This window comes from Drosophila innubila, chromosome X (assembly GCF_004354385.1).
Source record: "Drosophila innubila isolate TH190305 chromosome X, UK_Dinn_1.0, whole genome shotgun sequence".
NCBI lineage: Eukaryota > Metazoa > Arthropoda > Insecta > Diptera > Drosophilidae > Drosophila > Drosophila innubila.
Window position 1 is genome coordinate 27,794,379 of NC_047626.1, and position 22,748 is coordinate 27,817,126.

The 22,748-nt window shown below is 39.2% G+C and overlaps 4 protein-coding genes across 6 annotated transcripts in view; 2 read left to right on the forward strand and 2 right to left on the reverse strand.

The window, feature by feature from the left end:
* Positions 1-2,439: 2,439 nt before the first annotated feature.
* On the reverse strand, positions 2,440-5,556 carry LOC117780993 (transferrin). The gene is made up of 5 exons (XM_034617701.1): positions 5,456-5,556; positions 5,131-5,373; positions 3,171-4,263; positions 2,723-3,107; positions 2,440-2,643 (listed from the first exon to the last, which is right to left on the reverse strand). The coding sequence occupies exons 1-5, from the start codon at positions 5,538-5,540 to the stop codon at positions 2,542-2,544; spliced, it is 1,908 nt and encodes a 635-aa protein (XP_034473592.1). The 5' UTR covers positions 5,541-5,556; the 3' UTR covers positions 2,440-2,541.
* A 3,291-nt stretch (positions 5,557-8,847) lies between these two features.
* LOC117790208 (coatomer subunit beta) lies at positions 8,848-12,360 on the forward strand. Its single transcript, XM_034629555.1, has 7 exons — positions 8,848-9,290; positions 9,361-10,703; positions 10,789-11,444; positions 11,516-11,677; positions 11,758-12,031; positions 12,096-12,201; positions 12,260-12,360. The coding sequence occupies exons 1-7, from the start codon at positions 8,979-8,981 to the stop codon at positions 12,323-12,325; spliced, it is 2,919 nt and encodes a 972-aa protein (XP_034485446.1). The 5' UTR covers positions 8,848-8,978; the 3' UTR covers positions 12,326-12,360.
* Positions 12,361-13,758: 1,398 nt separating this feature from the next.
* LOC117794216 (vesicle-trafficking protein SEC22b-B) lies at positions 13,759-16,025 on the forward strand. Of its 2 annotated transcripts, XM_034634773.1 has the most exons (5): positions 13,759-13,922; positions 13,986-14,303; positions 14,390-14,499; positions 14,595-14,896; positions 14,963-16,025. In XM_034634773.1, exons 2-5 carry the CDS (start codon positions 14,229-14,231, stop codon positions 15,109-15,111), a joined length of 636 nt encoding a protein of 211 aa, XP_034490664.1. In that variant the 5' UTR covers positions 13,759-13,922; positions 13,986-14,228; the 3' UTR covers positions 15,112-16,025. The 2 variants fall into 2 exon arrangements, with proteins under 2 accessions (XP_034490664.1, XP_034490663.1); XM_034634772.1 differs by lacking the exon at positions 13,759-13,922 and having other exon boundaries at positions 13,972-14,303.
* Positions 16,026-17,755: 1,730 nt separating this feature from the next.
* LOC117794214 (uncharacterized protein CG43867) overlaps positions 17,756-22,748 on the reverse strand; it is a 131,212-nt gene continuing 126,219 nt past the window's right edge. Inside the window, exons 10-12 of one of the 2 annotated variants that reach the window (XM_034634770.1) lie at positions 21,493-21,588; positions 20,863-21,204; positions 17,756-19,081 (exon numbers count right to left, since the gene is read on the reverse strand). In XM_034634770.1, coding sequence (XP_034490661.1) covers positions 17,756-19,081; positions 20,863-21,204; positions 21,493-21,588 — 1,764 coding nt within the window. The remainder of the gene's footprint in view (positions 19,082-20,862; positions 21,205-21,492; positions 21,589-22,748) is intronic. The other variant, XM_034634771.1, reaches the window with a different exon arrangement.

Sequence of the window (22,748 nt, forward strand, 5' to 3'; positions counted from 1 at the left end):
CAGGCATTCCATAAGCAGAAAAACAGGAAGAAAGAATCTTGGACTACTTCTAATGAAATTAAAAGGATTAACTGAAGAAACTCGGAGCTTTCCGAGCTTCAATTATCACACAGATTATTTCAGACTATTTTCCACAGGTAGGGTCATTATCCCATCTTGCCACGGACATCACAGGGTTTTCAAAAACTTACTAAGCCCTCATCCGCACACGCAAATAGTCAAAAGCTCTTTTTCGTGTTTTATGTTCTCTTTGTTTTACGATTTCAAGCAACGCAAACTCCTAAAAGTATGCACCAAATTTTTGTAACTTTGAAAAAAGACAACTAATTTTGTTAGCATATGTTAGCAATGCGACTATATGCATTTTGTAGAGTAATTAATTCTGAATTTGTACTATTAAGCTGAAGTTGCGCATTTCTGCGCATTTTTCACAATTCTACTTAATTGCAGTTAACCTTACGTTGAAAAAGGAGAAGCTCTTCGAAGTGTGGCGACAACATATAAGTAAAAAGAACGAAAAAGAATACTTTTTGAAATTCTTTATTGCGCGAATTCATAAAAATTACAACAGCTTATGTTTACTAAATGAATATATATTAATTATTTACCATTAGCAAATAATACAAATTTTCTGTTTCATATAAAATGTTAGTTAACAACCTATTTTTTCTATGTGATCAATAAAATATTGTATATTATAGTATTCCGGTCTGATATATGTTGGCCAGAATGTCAGGAGCATAATATCACTTATATACGTTTAGTTTGGTCAGATATTTTGGGAGAAAAAATAGCGTTTTTATACAAAAAGGGACTTACAACCGATAACTCCTATTCTTTCTATATGATATAGTTGTCCGATTTGGATGCAATTTCACCAACTAGTTATTGGCATAGTAACACGCTTATAATGTAAGTTTGGTACTGATAGATAGAAAAAAAAAATAGAAAAAAAAACTAGAACAAAAAACTAGAACAAAAAACCGTCATTTGTTCTCGAGTTATTAATTTATTCCAAAAAATCGTCATCCGGACCATAGTGCTTTGCAGGTTAAAATTTGTAAATTAATATAGATCTTAAGTTAGATTCTAAACTGTGCATCTCATTGTCGCGCTTTTGGCCAAAGAGCTCTCACTATTGATGTAAGGATGCATCGATAAATCGAAAACTCGATTTTCAACTACATTAACTCGATTATTTTTTTTTAGGGACAGCAAAGAATAGATATAAATTAAAAAAAATTCACAACGTAAAAATTTTTATTAAAAAAATGGAATAATAAATATTATTTTTTTTGTCAATCTATATATGGGACGCTCTTTGACAAACGGAACAAGCCTCTGCCCAAAATTGACGTAATGGATTTGAATGATCTTGGTCTTAAAATTTTCGTTATTGATCGCTCTTTCGAAAGCCGATGGGCACTTTTTAAAATTTCAAAATGGCTGCCCAAAATGGCGTCTTTTTTTCTACTTATTGCATTCAGCATGAAATTTCCACCGACAAAAAACTTCAACTTTTTTTCAAAACGTATGATAACTGATAATAATTGGTTCGTATGCACAGTGAAAAAACGTAGTAGTCTGATTTGTATAAGATGGTAACATGTCATTAAGCAGGTACTGATTACTGGTCGATCAGAAGTAAAGAAGGGATTACTGATAAAAAAAAACCTGCCGAATAAGCCCAATGTTATAAATAATGTCCATTTTCTCTTAAATGACAGAAACTGCAGTTGAAAAGCCGTCTCTTGCACATATGCACACGTTATTGTATCGGATTTCAGAGTCAACAAAGTTGTGTGGTGCCCGGGTTACAGAATATTTTATAGATAAAAATTTTTTAAATAAAAATTGAAATTAATAGATATTTTTCAACTTTTTTATAAAAATCAGCAAATAATTTGTGTTTCATCATTTTTATTTTAAAAATTAAAGCTTATACTGTCCTCGATTTTTTTGACGATCGCTCGTGTTAATTTAATTGATTTTCATGAAAAATCGACAACTCAATTTTATCCATAATTTTCCCTTAACACTTTTTCAAAAATTTTTAACAGTCATAACTTATTCAAAACTTTGCTTCTCTTGCTATCAAAAAGTAAGTGGAATAGGTATATCTCAACATTTCAATTATATTTTTTTCGATATTTACATTTCGATTCTAAACTCGATTCAAAATTGGAGGTTTGCAGCCAGGATTAGGATGTTATCTGGGAAAATGAAGTTTGTGTCAGAAAATGTTGGATATTTTGATTAACGGGCTTTGTGGTTAATTTATTTTTCGACATTTCAAAGATCAGCTGTATAGTCATAATCAGAAAAATACGCAGAAGACATTTATGAAGGTCAGGTTAGGTTAAGGCGGCTGTCAGATCGAAGATCTGACACACAAAGGCCCTTCTGGGACCATTGTGATAAAAAAAACCACAAATTGTATATAATTTTCTCGTATGTATATTCAGAAGAAAAAAAAAAATGAGTATGCATATCCATAACTATAGTTATTAGTGAGGGCGTTGCTGCCACGCCTCCTACGGCTTACTGCTTGGAAATCTTGTTGCCATCGCACTTGAGCTCGTTGTAGATGTGCTCGTTCTGGAAGTCGCTCTTCAGCTGTGTGACCAGCTCGGCGGCATCATCCTGCGCAGGGGATAAGGATGACAGAGATCAGAGATTAGCAAGGAGGTGGACAGGAATGGGCATTGTAATGGATACTTACGCTGAAGATGACATCCTTCTCGCCCTTTTGGAATTCATGGAATAGCGCAAAGACATCGACGAACTTGCCGTGGTCACCAAATCTCTCCGAGATGAGCGAGAACAGATGCTTGATGGTCTCCTGTTCGACGGAGGTGGCATCGTCGCGGGTAAAGATGGCATGTGGCAACTGCACCTCAACGTTGCAACTGGCGAAATCGGTGACCGGACGACGCTCCAAAGTGGGACAGACCAATTGCCAGTCCTTGTGCTTCTCCAGCTCATCAGCGGGCACAATCAGCAGCTGCTCCTCCTTGCTGGACACGGTGTTGCAATAGTCCAAGTTGCGGCGCTTGTTCAAGAGGGCGGCACTGAGACGAGCACGTTCACAGTTCGCCTCGTATTTGCTGTAATGGGAAGGGAAAAAAGTTAAGAGGTTGCTGACTAAGAGATTCCATGGGTGGACTTACATGGGCGCCTTTTGCAGTGCATCCTTGCTGAGGGTAGGCGGAGCAACGGCCACCAGGAGCTTCTCAGCCGGCAACTGCTCATATACCAGAGGGATCAACTTGCTCGACCGTGCATCGGCATAGTTGGCAGCTGGAACAACCGTAACATCGGCCTTGTGGCTGGCCAGGGCTTCAACGCAGTCGGTGGACTGGACGCACTCGAGTTCTGGGCGAGCATCGCGGGCGTAGGCGGCACGATGGAGAGCCTCGCACTTAGCCAGCTCTGTGTCCCGTTGGACGCAAAGACGCATCTTACGGATGGCGCTGCCGTCACGTTCAATCACATCCTTGTAGCCGGCACGTTCCAGATAGACCTTGGGATCAACGGGCTCCGGTTTGCTGTGATAGAATGCATTCGGCTGGATGAGCAAATGGGCGGCGGCATCTTTGTTCTCAGCATGGAGACCATTCGAGAAGAATCGCTCCAGACGCGCCTGCAGCTGGTGCAGCTTCTCGGCACCGTGCACAGCTTGCTCGTTGGAGATGTAGCCGATCCAGGGACGTTGGGCCCAGGAGCATGCCTGTCCAGTAACGGGACGACGCGAGCCATCCTCACACAGATACTCAAAGTCCTCGGGTTTGCCCTCTGCCGCCGGGGCCGTCGCATCGCCCGTCAAGCCGAAGTACTTCTTGATGTACTGCACCTTGGTGAAGGCCACCTCACCTTGTCCCTTGTCCAGACAGCGTATGGCGCCGTCGTAGCCACTGAACTTGTCCGGATAGTTGCACTGTGTGGGATTCTCGCAGAGTGCGCACAGATTCGGATACTTCTTCTTCAGCAGACGGTCCGTATCCGGATGCGCCGAATAGGTTCCCACCAAGCACGACTGCGAAAAGAACTCGGACAACGCCTTCAACTCACGCTCAGTGGCCGAGATCTCCGGATCAGCAGACACCTTCAGGACGTGCGTGTTCTTCAGCTTGGTAATCGGAATCCTGTAGCCGACGTTGCGGCCGAATCCAGTGTGGCACGACTTGGCGCCTCGCAGCTCCTTCAGCGACTTGATGGGGGATGTCTTCTTCACCAGGATAATGCCCTCATAACGGAAGTTGGCTGCAAAAAAACAAAACCTCCTTTAGTTATTACCGGGATGTTAAGCGATGAAAAATGCATTGGTGAATATTTTTACGAGGGTAGACTAATAAGTCAGTGGCCTAAGTAGGCAAATGCCACTTTTTTAAATTAATTATAATTTTGTTGCATAGTGTAATTCTTTAAGGAATTCTTAAAAGGAACATTATAATTAGGTAGCAATCGCTCACCTTTCAATTTATTCTGAATTCTATATTAATACGGATAGGCATATTGCATTTATGGAATCTATTGTTTTAAAACAGAAAGATATATCTCATTCTAATTTATTTACATATATTCAAATATTGGTCATCAACACTATTTTAACATATTTACTTCATTAAAATGGAACTACTAATACGAAATCATTTATTCAGGTTTATTTAAGTCTAGATAAGTAACAAAGATAACTTGTCGATACTGAAAAATATTCGTTTCAAAAACGCGAAAGTGATTAAGAACAAACAAAAGTTTTTGATTAGTTTGCTAGAAATTTAAAATAAGCACTTATTATCGGTTTGACTACTATATATGTTTAACAGTCTAAAGCATTTTTGAAATGAATTCTTCCAAAAATAAAAGCAAATCTCTCAAATCTCGAACGTAAGTAAACATTTTTTTTAACTTGTTACTATTTTATATTCTACAATTCACACATTTAATCTTCCTTTTTATTTAAGAGCCAATTTGATGATTCGAATAATTGGAAAAAAAAAAATAGTACACAGCTCTTTAATTCTATTAAAATTACTATATTACACTATACCCAAAGTTTTCGAAAGTATCTTTTCCACTTTTTTCGGATAAATATCGTAAAATAAATAGAATTATTTTTCAAAAACTCACCATCTTTACCCTCCTGAGTACGTATCTCGGAGATGACGCGATAATCCTCATTCTTGCGATGATAGGCCATGTACATGTCCTCCGGTTCGCTGGCTAGCACATCCGCTTTGCGCTGTTCGATCAGCTCGAGGCAATCGACACGATCTCGTCCAGCAACGCACTCCATGCGTATTCCCGCTTCCGAGGGATCGGCGAGCAATTTTTGGCAATCACTCAAATAGATTTGAGGCACACACAATCGATCTGTGCGATATGCAAATGAATGGAATTAAAATCGAGAAACTCCAATGTACGAGTATGTATGTATGTATGCGCATTGGCTTACAGATGGGCTCCTCGGCGGAGCTGCAGTGCAGCATGAGCAGCAGCAGTGCTGCGGGTAGAAACAAAGTCATCGTCACTGACACCATCGTTGCTTTGACTCAACTGTGGAGCTCAGCTCGCTGGCCGGCGCCTTTTATAGCCAAGCCCCCAAGGGTTGTTGTTGCGATGTGCGACGATGAGCGAACCGACGTCTTGCCTTTTTGCTCCATTTGCAATTTTTTGTTATTTGTGTGCGCGTTTTTATTTTTGTTTTTGTTTTTATTTTTGTTTTCTTCGTTTTGTTTTGCTTTGCCTTCTTCTATTCTGTTTTCTTTTTTTTACCCTCCTCTTTTTCACCGCCCGCCAACGTTTTGATTGCCGGTGATCTTTTCATTAAGCGACAAACATAAAGAAAACAAGCAAAATGAGCATGCTCGACTAGCAGATGCCATAAATAGCCAAATATTGTTTGAGTTTTGATTGACTTGTTTGTTTTAAAAATATTAACATTTTCCATAGGATATTGAATATAATGAGTTTTCCAAACTCGGAAACAGTTTGTTATTTTTAAAAAAAATATAAATTCAATCTCAAAAGTTTTTATTTTGAATTAAGCACTGTTTGCGCATTTAAGAAATCTTATGACAGGGTATGAAAGAATGATTTGAATACAAATATGTCTCGAGTACTTTTGCTCGATCGTTGGGTTCTTCCCGGCGCGACTTTGGCCTGCACTACGAGACAATCGTTGGGCGTGTATGTAGAATGTTTATGCAACTTCACCAACTTATGGCTATATTGATTATACAAAGCCATTAAATAGAAGGTACAGTAAGTTAAGTCAACTTGTAAATAAAATTTAAAAAAAAAATCAAAGTCGAAAAGATTCCTGCTTATCGCTCAAAGAGGGGAAAGAACCTATTGTGTGATCCCCAAACACAGAATATATTTAAAGAGACATTTATTCATTTTCCACTATCAAAAGACCCTCATTTAAAAGGACTATAATATTTTCTGCCAACGTACCCCGATCTCAAGTAAAAGGCGACATTGTCACATTAATTTAAAAAAACGAGAGTGATGAGCCAAATAAGTCACTGCTTTAATTAAATTATAGATATTGGGACGGAAACAATCGATTCAAAATCTTTGTAAATAAGAAAGCAATTCAAGTTAATTCGATAATCGATCTATAGATCAGCTGATCCGTTTTTAATGGAAAAATTATGAATGCAATTTGAATTTGTATATCGAATAACTGACTTAATTATTGTGCGCTTCTCCCAATTGCATATTTAATCATATTATAATATATTTCACTATAAATCGTAGTTCTATAATGCATAATTCAAAGCAACTGCTTTTTTTTAATTATTGATCGCTGTAAGTCGAGTATACAGATATATAAACTGCAGACCTATTGTAATTACAGATTATTTCTAAAAAACAGGTTATCGCTAAGCAGATTCGCTTAGACCGCATCAGCACTTTTATTATTATTTGTCTGGCTAATTCGCTTAATGCGATTCCCCCTCTGTTTGTGCCTACCTCCCGCTAGTCGATCGTCCCTACGATGACCAGTCATTATTATTTATTTTGTTAGGCGAGCAATTGATTTAGTTGCACTTTAGAGCCAGTTTCATAGACAGAAACTAACAACGAGTACTCACGACTCACCCCATGTCAGTCCCCTTTTTTTCGACCATAAATATGCGATCTATTTAAAATGCAAGTCGAGTGACGGCGATGGCGGAAGAGGGGTTCAAGGCGGGGGCGGCTACTGAACAAATTGTCAGGTTTTGTGGTGGGCGGTGAGCTTATAAACGAAGCTTAATGAAATTCACTAGAATATTCTGGTAAACAAGATCACAAAAGTTATCTACTTATATGTACGTGGGTGTATAAGTGTACTTTTTTTTTTGCTAAAGCAATAATTATGTATTTTATTTATTGCTGTTGTCGTTGCATTGCTGTTGCTGTTGTTGTTGTTGTTGCTGCTGCTGTTGGGGAGGGCCCCGACTTGAACCAATTAAGTGGCACTAGTGGCGTAAAGGCAGCTTATTTTTAATGTCCAATAGTTTTCTCTATTTGCAGCAGAGACACATGCATACATATTTAGATGCATTACATACGTAATCATAGGTCAATTTAAAGACACGGGTCGTCCCAACGTCCCATAGCGACGAGATTTGTCAAGTGACGTTCTGGGGATTTCTAAATTCCAAGTGCAGTCGCAGCAAATTACATTGTTATGCATAATATAAGTACTTATACTCAAATGGAAAGTCAGAAAAAGCGATTATTTAATTGACATGCAATAAAACCTTAAGTCGCGAACTCACTTAAATTTAGATTAGACCTAATATAATGTAAATTTGCATTGATGTATTAATAAAAATCTGTACTTTTCCCCCTCCTTATGTAACAATAAGTATTTATTGACAGTTTAGATTAATCAATAGATAACCATTTCATTTGTTACAAACAAATAAACATTATTCAAATTGTTCGCTTAGGCGCCAAATGACAGCGCCCCGTCAAGTGGCAACGCTGAAGCTGAAAGCGCTATCTGACCTGCCAGCCCGTTTTTATAAATCACCTGTGCCGTCTCGGTCTCGGCCGGTGTTAACAAAGTTGCCTAGTATTTTAGCGGTTGTGCATCGCAATTTCATCTATTTTTAAGACGCATTCCCCCCAGAAAGAGCTATTTTTTCCCTGAAAAGTTGGCAGCACTGATGCCGTGTGTCAAAATTTCGAGAACTGGTCCACTGCTGCCAACTGTTTCTGGCTGTAAAGCATTGGTAAAAAAGCTGAAATTACAATGCGAAGTAGCTAAAATACTAGCCAACTTTTTTAGCACCGGTCTCTTAGCAAATTATTGCTGGAAAAAAAAATAAATTGCGAGCGTTTGCAGAAGTGAAGTGAGGAGTTGCTGATGAGCAGTCGTTAAATTGTATTCCTCAAATATACCAGAACATCTGGTAATTAATAAATACTGAATCAGTTTTAAATAGAACGCGTTATTGGTCGCGTGCGGCCACACTTGTAAATATAAATTTATGTTAATTTAAATTTCAAAATGAAATAACTTTGCAAAAAATTAATAATTGTAGGAAAATTTAAAATTCCAAATAAGATAAAATTAAGAAAAACATTTAATGAAGGTTTGTAGTTCGTCACACCCAAGGGGAGAGAAGTTTAGAATTTAATTCTACAAAAAAAATTTTTTATCGACAAAATTCTAACAAAAATTCTGTAAAAGTTTTTAAAATCCTATCTACAATATTAAGATAAATTTAAAAAAATATCAAAAATTTTTTAATTGCAACTGTTTTAGCAATTTGACTAAAATGGTACGAGCTGCCAGATCGGAAATTTGAGGAGGGTGGCAACCTTAGGACCGTTTGGCAACCTTTAATGACACGTCAAGTGAATTGCATGTTGGTAAGGCAAAGAGAGAAATAAATTGACTGTAAATTAAACAAGTAACCAATTAATTAAACTGTTAAATCGTGGCAAGCATTGCTGGTTAGTTAATAGCCAAGATGAGTCAAGTGCCGTGTTACACGATCATCAACTCGCCGGATCTCGAGGTGCCGAACGAGATGCAACTGAAGCAAGACCTCGAGAAAGGCGACACGAATGTCAAAATTGAGACGCTCAAGAAGGTTATCAAGCTGCTGCTGAATGGTGAGCGTTATCCGGGTCTCATAATGACTATCATACGGTTCGTGCTGCCCGTGCAGAATCACACGATCAAGAAGCTGCTGCTCATCTTCTGGGAGATTGTGCCGAAGACTTCCTCCGATGGCAAGCTGCTCCAGGAGATGATTCTCGTGTGCGACGCCTATCGCAAGGTGAGTTCCATCGACTCCAATGCAATCGACTCCAATCTGAAACTGACACTTTCCCACATTTCCCATTTAGGACTTGCAACATCCCAATGAGTTCCTGCGCGGCTCCACGCTCCGTTTTCTGTGCAAGCTGAAGGAGCCGGAGCTGCTGGAGCCTTTGATGCCAGCTATACGCGCCTGCCTGGATCATCGTCACTCGTATGTGCGACGCAATGCGGTCCTGGCCATATTCACCATATACAAGAACTTTGATTGGCTGGTGCCCGATGGTCCCGAGCTGATTGCCACGTTCCTGGACACGCAGCAGGACATGTCGTGCAAGCGCAACGCCTTCCTCATGCTGCTGCATGCCGACCAGGAGCGTGCTCTCAACTATCTCGCCTCCTGCATTGATCAGGTGCAGAGCTTTGGCGACATACTGCAGCTGGTTATTGTCGAGCTGATCTACAAGGTGTGCCACGCCAATCCCGCCGAGCGTTCACGTTTCATTCGCTGCATCTACAATCTGCTTAACTCATCCTCGAATGCCGTGCGCTATGAATCCGCCGGCACTCTCATCACTCTCTCGCTGGCGCCCACGGCAATCAAGGCAGCTGCCGGATGCTACATTGAGTTGATTGTCAAGGAGAGCGACAACAATGTGAAGCTCATTGTTCTGGATCGCTTGATTGCCATGAAGGAGAACGAGAACATGGAGAAGGTTATGCAGGATCTGGTGATGGATGTGCTCCGTGTCCTTGCCGCACCCGACATTGAGGTGCGTCGCAAGACTCTTGCCCTGGCCATGGACCTGGTCTACTCGCGCAACATCAACGAGATGGTCCAGGTGCTCCAGAAGGAGGTGGCCAAGACGCACAACGTCGAGCACGAGGACACGGGCAAATACCGTCAACTGCTGGTGCGTACACTGCACACGTGCTCCATTAAGTTCCCGGATGTGGCCAGCAATGTGATCCCAGTGCTGGTCGAGTTCCTATCCGATACCAACGAACTGGCCGCTGTTGATGTCCTCATCTTTATACGCGAGGCTATTCAAAAGTTCCCAGCGTTGCGGGCGCTCATCATAAAGCATCTGATTGAGGCATTTCCACAAATCAAGTCCTCAAAGATTCATCGCGCCGCCGTTTGGATTCTGGGCGAGTACGTGGAAGGCGCACAGATTCTCGAGGTCATTGCGGCCATACAGCAAACCCTCGGCGAAATACCCATGGTGGATGCCGAGCAACGTCGCCTCGCCGGCGACCAGACAGAGGAACAACTGCAGCAACAGCAGCAACAAGGCTCTGCCGCTGGCGGCGATGCAACCACAGCCACCACCGGCAGCGGGACCGGCACTGGCATCACCAACAGCATCAGCAGCAATAAGGTCACATCAGACGGTACTTATGCCACACAAAGCGCCTACAGCTTGGCACCGTAAGTACTCCGAAATGAGAACGCGATAATCTTATGCTTAATCTCTTAATCTAATCTCTTTTGTTCTGTTCTCGTGTTCTCGCAGTGTTGCCAAGAAGGAGAAGCGTCCTCCATTGCGCCAGTATCTGATGGATGGCGATTTCTTCATTGGAGCCGCCCTCTCAGCCACATTGACCAAGTTGGCACTGCGCTATGCTGAGCTGCAGCCGGATGCACGAACACAGAATCGTTTAACCACACAGGTGATGCTCATCATGAGCTCCATCTTGCATCTGGGCAAATCGGGCTTCCCCACCAAGCCCATTACCTATGATGACTCCGATCGCATCATGATTTGCCTTCGCACGCTCAGCGAACGCACACCGGAAGCAGTTGCCGTATTCATGCATGATTGCCGTGATGCACTTGGCAAGATGTTGGATGCCCAGCATGAGGAGGATCAGCGCATGCTGAAGGAGAAGCAGCGTGCCACCGCCAAGGTGCAGCCAGATTCGCCAGTATTGTTTGCCCAGCTCTCAAACGGACGCGACAATCAGCTGGGCGAGAACGTGTTCGAGTCGAGTCTGAATCAAGCCTTGGCCGGCACAAAGAGCGCCCAGCTCAGCGACATGTCATCGCCCAACAACAAGCTCAACAAGGTCACCCAACTGACGGGCTTCTCCGATCCCGTGTACGCCGAGGCCTATGTCAATGTCAATCAATATGACATTGTCCTGGACGTGCTGATTGTGAACCAGACAAGTAAGCGATTCATTTAATTTATCCCCATCTAGACAAGCTGAGAATTGACACGTTTCCGTTTCCCTTTACAGATGACACACTGCAGAACTGCACATTGGAGCTGGCCACTTTGGGCGATCTGAAGCTGGTGGAGCGTCCACATCCCGTTGTGCTGGCGCCCCACGATTTCTGCAACATTAAGGCCAACGTGAAGGTCTCCTCCACAGAGAATGGCATCATCTTTGGCAACATAGGTGAGTTGATAACTAAATTACATTGTTTTCATCTCTAGTCTCAAATCTCTCCTGTCTCCCGTCCCCTATCTCGCCTGCAGTTTATGATACAGCGCTGAATACAAACGTTGTCGTACTCAATACCATACACATCGACATCATGGACTACATCATCCCGGCCAGCTGCACAGACACCGAATTCCGTCAAATGTGGCAGGACTTTGAGTGGGAGAACAAGGTGACGGTTAACACGAGCTTCACAGATCTGCACGAGTATCTCAAGCATCTGCTGAAGAGCACCAACATGAAGTGCCTGACGCCGGAGAAGGCGCTCTCCGGCCAATGCGGCTTTATGGCCGCCAACATGTATGCCAAGTGAGTTCATTTCATCATACCTCTGTCTGAATGAATACCCATTAATTGTGCGTTTACCTTGCAGATCCATTTTCGGAGAGAACGCATTAGCCAATCTAAGCATTGAGAAGCCCGTCGATGATCCCGACTCAAAGGTGACTGGACACATACGTATACGCGCCAAGAGTCAGGTAAGTGTTATTCATTATGTTTTGTTAATGCATTCATTTATCGTGTTGTCTATAACAGGGTATGGCACTAAGTCTTGGCGATAAGATCAGCTCCTCGCAGAAGCAATCGGTGCAGGCCGCCTAGTTGACCAACAGCAATAATTACAACAACAATAAAAACGAAAATAACAACAACAACAGCAGAAACAAATGCAAATGCAAAAGAAACTGCAGCAGCCAGCACAAGAAATTTAAGCATATTTAAAACGGTGGCCAAACGGAGCCAACGGCCTGCTCTGCATTCCGCCTGATTTTGAAAAAAAAAGCAGACCACAACAGCCTATATTACATACATATAATAATTATGAATGCAATTATATACTTATTTAATAAAGTTAACCGCCCCAATCTTAACTATTGTTTCCATTTTCTTTCACCTACATAAATATCTCATTGTGTAAAAGTACTGGCAAATCCACGTCATAACGTTTTAGAGCGAGAAACAACTATGTCGCAATATCAAATGCAACCGAAATAGAAAGAGAAAGGGACTGGAAGCATGACTAACAGCTGAAAACATTGTACACGCGTAAGAACTTATTGAATTCCAAGACAATTTTTTAATTCAATAGCTGTTCTTTATATTAGAGTTTTGTTTTGAGCCACACGCACAACATTTAATATTTAGCAGATTGCTTAAAAATCAAGTACATTTTCATCATGAAATTGCAAATTGAAAAGTATTTCATCATAATTTTTAAACGTATCGTAATAGTTTGAAATTACCGATTTTTATTGCTTAATCGCGCGCTTACGAACTATCGATATATCCCTTACATTGTGAATCGATGCTAAGGTAGATAAATAAAAGCCAGGCGCACAATAAAAAAAAATAATGTAATAATAATTTACAGTAAGATTATAAGTAATTAAACCACTTAAATTATAAATTATATAGCATAAAGATGATAATTTTTACATATATTTGTTCCCCTCGGCAAAACATAAATACGCCATCTATGGCTTGGTTTTAAAAGTAGATTTCGACTTAACGGCCAGTGCTGACAACTCTTTAGAGGAAAAAATAGCTGTTTCTAGCTGGAAAGCATCTGAAAAATAGCTCAAATGACAATGTTGCAACTGTTTAAAAACTATTAGCCAACTTTTTACATCAATTGTGTTTATTTATTTATAAAAAATAATTATTTTATCTTTTTCATCAAAATCCTCATCGATGCTCATATCTACATCTAATGTACCAACTTTGCTTAGGCTATTTTCAGGCTCATCATAATTGTGGCAGTATTTATCATGCCACGGATCCCGACATTTTTGCTAAGCTCAATTTCCATTAGCAAACGATCGACGCGTAGTGTTGACACTTTGCCGTCAATTTGCGATGGTAAAATAAAGGAGTATCCATTTTGATTATATTATCCCGAACAGAGCCGCCAAATTTTATTTTGCGTGAAAATTTTCCACCCAGCTTAAGAACAAAATGAATAGCAAGAAATAGTAGCAATTTTTACATATATTTTAGCAATCGAACTTTGAAAATAGCCAGAAGTAGCTATAAATTAGCTAAGTTGGCAACAGTGACTCTACCGCTGACGTGTTTCCAGCAACACAAAAACACGAATCAGTTTCGCTCACACAACATAATTTCGTATATTTAACTGGCGATGTATGTGAGCGAACTTAACGAATTATAAAATAATAATTACTTAAATAAAGCTAAAAACGTGAGAGGACACGAATGCGACGCTGTAATATATCGTTAATTAACGATTACAACAAAATTGCAGGTATTGAATGAAAGTTGGCAATCGCAGGAGAAGCAACGACGGAGATAGCGGTTAAACCATCACTGGGGGAGTAGCGGCAGCGGCAACGGCAACAACAAACCAAGTTGAAAGAGAGCCGCCGCATTAAACTGTAGCCGTGGCCACAGTTACAGTTGCAACAGTAACAGCAACAAACGCACACACATCGAGTCCGTCACACTTTGAAGCTGTCCAAGTGTCAGAGCCGTAAACACAGACGTAAACATGGCGTTGCTGACGATGATTGCCCGTGTTATTGATGGCCTGCCCTTGGTTGGCACAATGCAGGACGATGAACAGGTGAGAGCAACACACACACACACAAAACATTGGCAGACTTAAGAGAATTACTTATGAATACACTTTCTCTTTCGTTGGCACTTTAGAGCGGTCGCAGTATCTTGGACTATCAAAATCAGGCGAAAATGTTGTTTCGAAAGCTAGGCACACATTCGCCGGCAAGGAGCAGCATTGAGACAGGACCATATCTATTCCAGTGAGTACAAAAAGTGATGATGAAAGATATGACATAGTAGAATAATAATGAATAATATTGAACTTGAATTCGACTTCGACTTCGCACCCACACAGCTATCTAATCGAGAATGATGTTTGCTATTTGGTAATGGTTGATAAAATGTATTCAAAACGTTTGGCATTCAATTATCTGGAGGATCTGGCACAGGAGTTTCATACCAACTACGGAAGGCGTGTGAATTCGGTGACACGCCCCTATGCCTTCATTGAATTCGATGTCTACATACAAAAGGCGAAAAAGCAATTGACTGATCGCAGACGCAACATCAGCAACATCAACACACAACTGCAGGATGTGCAACGCATCATGGTACAGAATATCGATGATGTGCTGCAACGTGGCACGGTCTTAGCGGGTGCGTCAACAACTCCCCAACTCCATACTTAATTTATACATTGACTCATTAATTGACTGCTTACAGAGTTGGATACAAAAACGCAAAACCTCTCGATGATGTCCCAAAAGTATAAAAAGGATGCCAAATTACTGAATCGCAAATCGATGTATGTGAAAGCGGCGGCTGTGGGCACCATATTTCTAGTGTTAATACTATACTTTTGGGTTTTGTAATATATATACATGTACATGTGTGTATATGCATATGTATATATATCTAGATATATATGTGTGTATGTTTAGGTTGTTAATTGTAATTGGCGTTGTTGCTGGTTGAATGATGATATGCTGTGGTTGTTGTCGTTGTCGTTGTTACTGCCCCGAACGTCATAGACATTAAGTGCAGAGCAGAGACCAGAGCGGCACTAAGTCTGCCGCTCATTATAAAGGCCAAAAGACATTTAAATATTTTATAAAGTAAATTGTATAACAACAGCTACAACAACAACAAGTACAACAACAATAGCAGCAGCAACAGCTAGTTAATAACAAACACTAAATTCGGGGCAAGCAATTTTTGATGTGCGCCACGCTTGCTTTCATTTAACTTGAGTTTTGGGTTTTAATTTCATTTACACACAAGTACACACACACACACATAGACAGAGAGATATTAGATACAACGACAAAGCCAATTCCAGAAACCAGCGAGAATTTTGATAGAGCACACATACCCACAGTCCCATTGACTTTTTGTTTATGCATTTATTTTGTTGTTCTTCGATTCGATTTGATTTGATAAAATTAATTGCAGCCTTAGTTTGATACTTATGTTGTCCCAAGCGAATTGAAATTTGTAAATTATGAAAAATCCAAGCAAATGTGTGTATAAATAGATTGTATATGATATGATATGCTGATCATGATAATGACTAATGATGGATGCTATGTAACATCAATAAAATACAATTTTAGGCAATTTATTATAAATTATTAAGAAATTAAATCAATTTACATTGTTTAAATAAAATATGGCATATTATTGATTGTCTTATTAGTCCCGAGGCTTAACAATGAAATGTTTTGATTATACTTTTACACTCGTCGTATATTGTTCCCATTCCAACCCATTAAAAATGCATTAGATATGTTTTTATTTTTTTTTTAATGATTAATTTTCCTTTATATATTTCGTTTTCATTTGAGTGATGATATATTCGCCTACTCCTTGCCATATCCGTACATATATATTTTTTTATATATATAGACATGCTATATAGTTTTGTGGTTCTGCATATATAAATTTTTAATATCAAATTTTTACAATTAGGAAAAAAATGCGCCGTTACCATTTACACAGTTATATAATTTTTGTATAATTTCCATTTTGTTAAATATATATACCATATATTTATGTGTATGTGTGTATGTATGTATATACTATAATATAATATAAATGTATGTGTGTTTAAGTGGCTTCAACAAAAGTAAAAATATTCGAAAGCGAAACATTTCCAGAAAATACTCAGTAAAAATGGCCAATCGACAGGGAGCATCTATTTGTTTTATTTTGAAATATCGAAAAGTAAAAGTTAATAAGGAAAATTAGTTAAGTATGTGTGATTGTTTTTGGTAATTTTTTGTTTTGTTTTGCAGTTAGCACTTAGTTCTTGAAGAAATTGTTTGTTATTCCTATAAAGTTAAATATATATTTTTATTTTTGTTTTGTAGAAATCACAAATAAAATTGTTTGTTTCTTTTTCTATGTATATCAATTGCAATTGCTATATTCGATTAAATTTGTTATCTTTTACTAGAGGCTCTGGCTGTGTTCGGTTGGCTATTACTTTTACACACAATTATTATTATTATTATCGGTTTAAACATTTGTAAAATAAACCAAGATCTGCTATAAAATGAGAATAAACGACTTGAGACAGTTAAATATTTAAAAAAAATTATGTATAAATATATATTTATATATAATTTAAATACTTGCTTACGAAAACTTTTATCTTGATCTTGTGCTCTCTATGTGAAATTATAGAAGCAGAAACCATAATTAATCGCTCTATAACTCAATATATGCATATATTTATGTAGTACTAGTTACTCATAGAATATGTTTTGCTTTTGTCTTCTAAATATTTTAACATTACAAAAAAATGTAAAAAAAAATTCATATTGCCATGACATGAAAATTGTTGTACAAAATATGTTGTTATTCATCTCATGAGTAACCCTAATGTTATTAAGCATGTTTTTTGTTTTAGTTTGGCTTCTTGGTTTCAATTTCGTTATCTTGGTTTGTCTTCTACATTCAAAAGGCAGTTTTTGAGCATGGAGGGACAATGTGAGATTCATGACGAAGCAGTAAGTATCAAGAATATAGACAGATAGATCTATAAAAAGCTGTGATATCAGAAAGTGCAAGAAAAAGTTTGTACAAAAAAAGAACAGAGAAGATAAAATATATATATATATCTGTATATATATGTCTGTCTATATATGTATATCTATAGGAAAATACACACACACTGAGAAATTTATGTACCTAACGCGGGGGTACGTCTTAGAACTATTAAAAAAAAGTGTATACAATACAATATATGTATATCTGTTTTAGAGTACGAGTACCGTAATTAGCTTAGCTTAGGAAAGAACGTTATAGTGTTGAGTAGCGCGTAAAGTACAATCCCTAACATACTTTACGGCGATGCTTAGACTATATGCTATAAGTGCTTCATGTATATGTATGGGTCTCATCTATATATGTATTATGTGTGTATGTATCGCATGTATTCCTCCTGTACAAGACCCGCCCTCGGCTCCGGTTTCAGCTCCAGCTTCAGCTCCAGTTGCATTTACTTTTTCCAGCTCACTTGATCCGCTGATGATCGGGTGTGCTCTTGAGTATGTCTGGCTGATGTGGATGCGCCACCTGATGATGGTGATGATGATGATGGAGACCGGCATTCTGTGAATTGAGCGTACCCTGATGACTGCCACCACCGCCACCACCACCACCACCGGCACCACCGCCATGATGTGAGCTGCTCAGCGTGTGCGAGTGTGTTGAATTCAACGTGTGGGTGGCATGCGAGTTGAGTGTGTTGTGAGCCGTCGTGGTGGCATTTGTGGAGAAGCCGGTGATGCTGCTGGCAGCGCCGACAGCCGTGAGTCCCCCGACTCCACCACCAGCTGGTCGCTGCGAGGTGCGCAGCGAACGATGTGATCCATTCCGGGTGAGGGAGTTCATCTGTGGTGTACCCGGCACCGTGTGACCCAACGCATTCATGTAGTCCGCGATGAGCAGGGTTATCTCCAAGATCTTGGGCTTGCTCATGGCAAACAGAAGTTTCTGCTCGCAGCCACCGGCTAAGGTGCCATCATCATGGGAGACAACCAACATAAAGTCGTCCTGGCAGCCGCCAAAGGTCATCACCGTGCTGTAGGGATAACGAGCCACCGGCGCCATTGTGGACAGCTCGAGCACGTTGAGCGCATCCTCGGCGACGGCCAGCCAGGCGACGGGTGTGCCGGTAGCTGCATGTGGCTCACACTGGCGTGGCTTGGCCTGGAAGAGGCAGGCGCCGAAGTAGGGCCACTTGCGACAGCAGGTCAGATAGATGCGTACGCAGTCCAGCGTGGAGCGTCCCTTGAGCAGCGTCCACTTGGAGATGAGCAGCTCCTGGACGTCCTTAAGCTGCTCAGCACCCAAGGCATCCCGATAGCGATACGGATAGAACTTGTCCAACGCCTTGAGGCCCACATCTCGGGACTTCTCATGCGAATAATCGCCCATGTCGATCTGGGACATCAACGAGGCCAACTCCAGAGCCAACTCACGGGAGAGTGGGAAGCGTCCCTGGACAATCTGTGCATTCGTCTGATAGCACAGTAACAATCGCTCCTTGTCTGTCTCGCATTTGATGGTGTGCTTCCAGTAAAGACGATTCTTGTAGCTCAGCTGGATGACGCGTGAGTTCTCAAACTTTCCGGAACCCTTCTCCCGCAGTGCCGTCTCCCACTTGCTAATCACATCACAGAGCTTGGCCAATGGTTCTAAATAGTGCTCCAGATCCTTTTCAATCGGATCATCGCTAAATAGACAAAATCCATTGGTGGCATCACGTGTGCCCAGTTCCTGGGCCAGCGTAGTCTGAAATTCCTCGATGGTCGTGGAGCCGTCGAAGGAAACCACCTGAAAATTGAGTAACAAATGTGTTAAATACTTTAAATAGCTATTTAAACTTGGATTAGTTCATTCTATCAACTTAATGAAATTATTTGCTAGTACCTTCTTATTTCATAAGGTCTAAAATTAATATTTTGATCTTAAAACTAACTTTCGTCTAGAAACTGTTGAGAGTCTAAAATTCATACAACGGGGAAAATATTTTTGTTGTAAAATTATTTTATATTGTTTTTCTTTTTTCACCCAATGCTGTCTAATTAAACATAACTCTTAGGCCAATATTCTTTATTTTTTTATCAACGTAGGTTCGATCAATTCTTCTTTTCTGAAATAAGTAACATTTGAAAAAATAATCTAAGGAGTACACCACCACTATTTTAATACAAAATTTACATTATCGATAAAAGCGTAATTTTTCAGTTTTCATATAAAAAAGAGTAAAGGGAACCAATTTTGGTTTTAAGTTTTATGTACTAAAGCGACTCAAGAAATACATAATTTAACACCTTGAGTATAAATGATCCAAATTTAAATCGGCCGACACAATAATTTTAATTTATATCGGCGAAGCTGTAAAAATTTTTAGGTTTTATTTAACCCGAATAGTGCTGAACCAATTTTTTTTCTAGTCTCTTCATGAAACTGACGAATTTGAGGTCGTTGAATCCGAAAAAAAAATTATTTCTGTTCGCCCTTGTCAGGATAACCGACAGGAGCATTTTTTCGACTGTTTGCATATGGTAACGCTGGGACGTACAGGGTACAGGTTTACTTAATACTACAAAATAAAAATTTTTAAGAAAAAAAATCAAATAAACACAGCTTTATCCAACAGGGGTGCTCCTCCTTGATTTATATGACCAAATTTGGTTCAAATCGGTGCACTATATCATATAGCTGTCACAGGAACAATCGGGGTCAAATTCAACTTAAGTATGAAAAACTTTTTTGTTTTCTGAGATATCTCAACCAAACTCACAACTTCATATTGGCTAACTATATCATAAAGCTGCCATAGGAACAATCATATTTTATGAACAAAATATTACCGAAACACGATTAAAATGTATAGAAAAAACCTGTACCCTGTACGTCCCAGCGTTACCATATGTTAACACGAAAATAAAAAGCGTAAATTTACCGAAAAATGTGTTTTTTTTCCGAATTTTTTTTATAAATTAAAAGAGCACTTCTTTACCTTTCAAATGATGTGTACATTGCATATAGTTTATAAATTTAAACGATTAAAATTTACTTGCGACGAATTGCCAAATGCCGTTTTTTTGCACTGCTAAATATTGTGAGCAAATTAATTCGAATTTTTCGATCAGCTAACTTCAAGAGATCGTTTCAATCAACTTTTTATCGGCTAGAGACAACAAATTACTCTTAAGATATCGTAAAAAATATCATACCATAAAAGTTAATTTAATGTCAATATATCGTCTAAAAAAAAGTCTTAGTAAATGCCTATTGCTTGTGACCATCTGGTAGCGCGAGGACTATTCGGGTTAAACATACTATATATATTTTTATTTCAGTTTTAAAATTTATGACTCGGAGTTAAATGAACTTTTAAGTTTTATATTTAAGAGGATATACCTAAAAATTTTTTGAAATTCAATCTTTTGTCTGCCAAACATTTTTTTGTTAAGAAATCTCTATAAAAATCTCTATTATTCAAAATTGTATTTTTTTTATTCGTTTGTTTGTCTACAAAAACACTCTGCTTTAAGTTGATGTTGAATAAAATAAAAAAAATTAAATAAATGAACCAGTTGACTTACTTGGTAGGTGGTGTTCATCATGTGCACGGGTATTGCATGCGGTAGGGAGTGATGATATGGATTCTTCAGTAATATCGATAGCACCTCCATGCGCGACGGCTTCGTTTCACGTCCCCCATTCTTCAGAGTTCGCTCCAGGGCACGCTCACAGTATGCCGCGTATTTGCCAGTCTCTGTTTTAGTGTCCGCATTGCGGGACAAATGAAGCTTGAGATACCAAAGGAGTCGACTCGATTTGGGTACAAAGAGGGAGACGGCCAGGGCGAGGAGTTGCCAGCCCTGGACAAAGCTGTAAGCGGGCGGATTTGACTTGCAATCGATAATGGGCGTGGTCACAGGCGCCTGTTATCGAACAAGAGAATATATATATATATATTTTGAGAGAGAGAGAGAGAGAGAGAGAGAGAAAGAGAGGGTAAGGCAGACAGTGTTAGTTAACGAACTTCAAATGAAAGCTAGATAAAACGATTGTTTGGATTAGGCAACTCTACAATAGACTACAACAACTGAAAGCAACTGTACAAAACTCTGGACACAGGACATTGACAAAAGAGCTTATATGTATATCGGTTATGGTTATCAGTTATCAGCTATCGATTATTGAATGACAATTAAAATTTCCCCTCATACCTGTATCGATGTGGGCGAACTGCCGTTGGCTTGAGCTTGTCCAGCCTGTTGGGTATCACAGGTGAACAGGCTTTGGGTGGCGCACAATAGTAGTTGCTGTAAATTTCATGATCGTTGTTGTTGTTGTTGTTGGTTGTCGTCAAAATGGTACGGTACAGTGTTGCAAAACGGTTAACGGTTACGGTTTGCGGGATTTGGTTATCGGTTTTGGTTATCAGTAATCGGTATTGGATTTTTTTTCGATACACATACAAACGAAACGGAAAACGTTTCAAAACGGTAACGCAAAAATGTAAAGAAACAGAATAGAAGAAGAAAAGCCAAAAAACATTTGCTGATCAATTTGAGCTCTCGTTGAGTTTATATTTCTATATATTTGGGTTTCTTTTGTTACATCTATACAAAAGTTGTTTTCTTTTGTTCAAGAAGAAGCGCAAACGGCAAAGAAATCGAGTTAAATTTTAAGTATAATGCGAAACATTCAAAGCCATTGAAAAAACAAAATGAAACGTGAAAGCAGCAAACTATGCGCAAAATGAACATCAAAATTGGGCAAACCATAAACAAGTTAGAAAATTCTAGAGTTTAACAGAGACTAACGAGACATTTGACAACGTTTATGCGAAGAACACAAAACGTGATTAACAATTGTAAACTTTTATAAATTCTTAAGTACAAATTTCTGTAAAATCAGAACTAAAGTTATCGCGTTAAGTGCGCTGCGCATAAACGTAGCTCTGTTGTGTACGTGAGTGAGAAAAATAGAGAGATAGTTGTATACCTAAATATACACTGAGCGTAAAAGTATACTTTGAACTTTGCAAATGCATTTGTTATGGTTGTTTTTCTTGTTGTTGTTGTGTGAGTTGTGGATGGTTGTGAATCTGTGATTACGTTGGACCCCTAACACTCTTTCAACACATTTTATCTTACGGGTTTTTATAATAATTTCGGATACTAAAGGGTGTACCCTTTGCTTGAATTAAAATTTAACTCAAACTAGGTCGACTGTCATATAAATAATTGGCCTATAATTTAGTTTATATTTCTCTGTCTTTAAAATAAATAATACTATATACTTCTTAGTAATTAAATAATACAAATACCTGGTCCCACTAATATCAATTTATGTCTTTTCAAAGGGGACCATATTAGTTGGTTTTCAATATATTCTAGGAATAGATGCTATTCTATTTCAATTTTGACTAGTCTAGCATATTATACAGTTATCGGCTTACTGTTGTCTGTAGTAACAT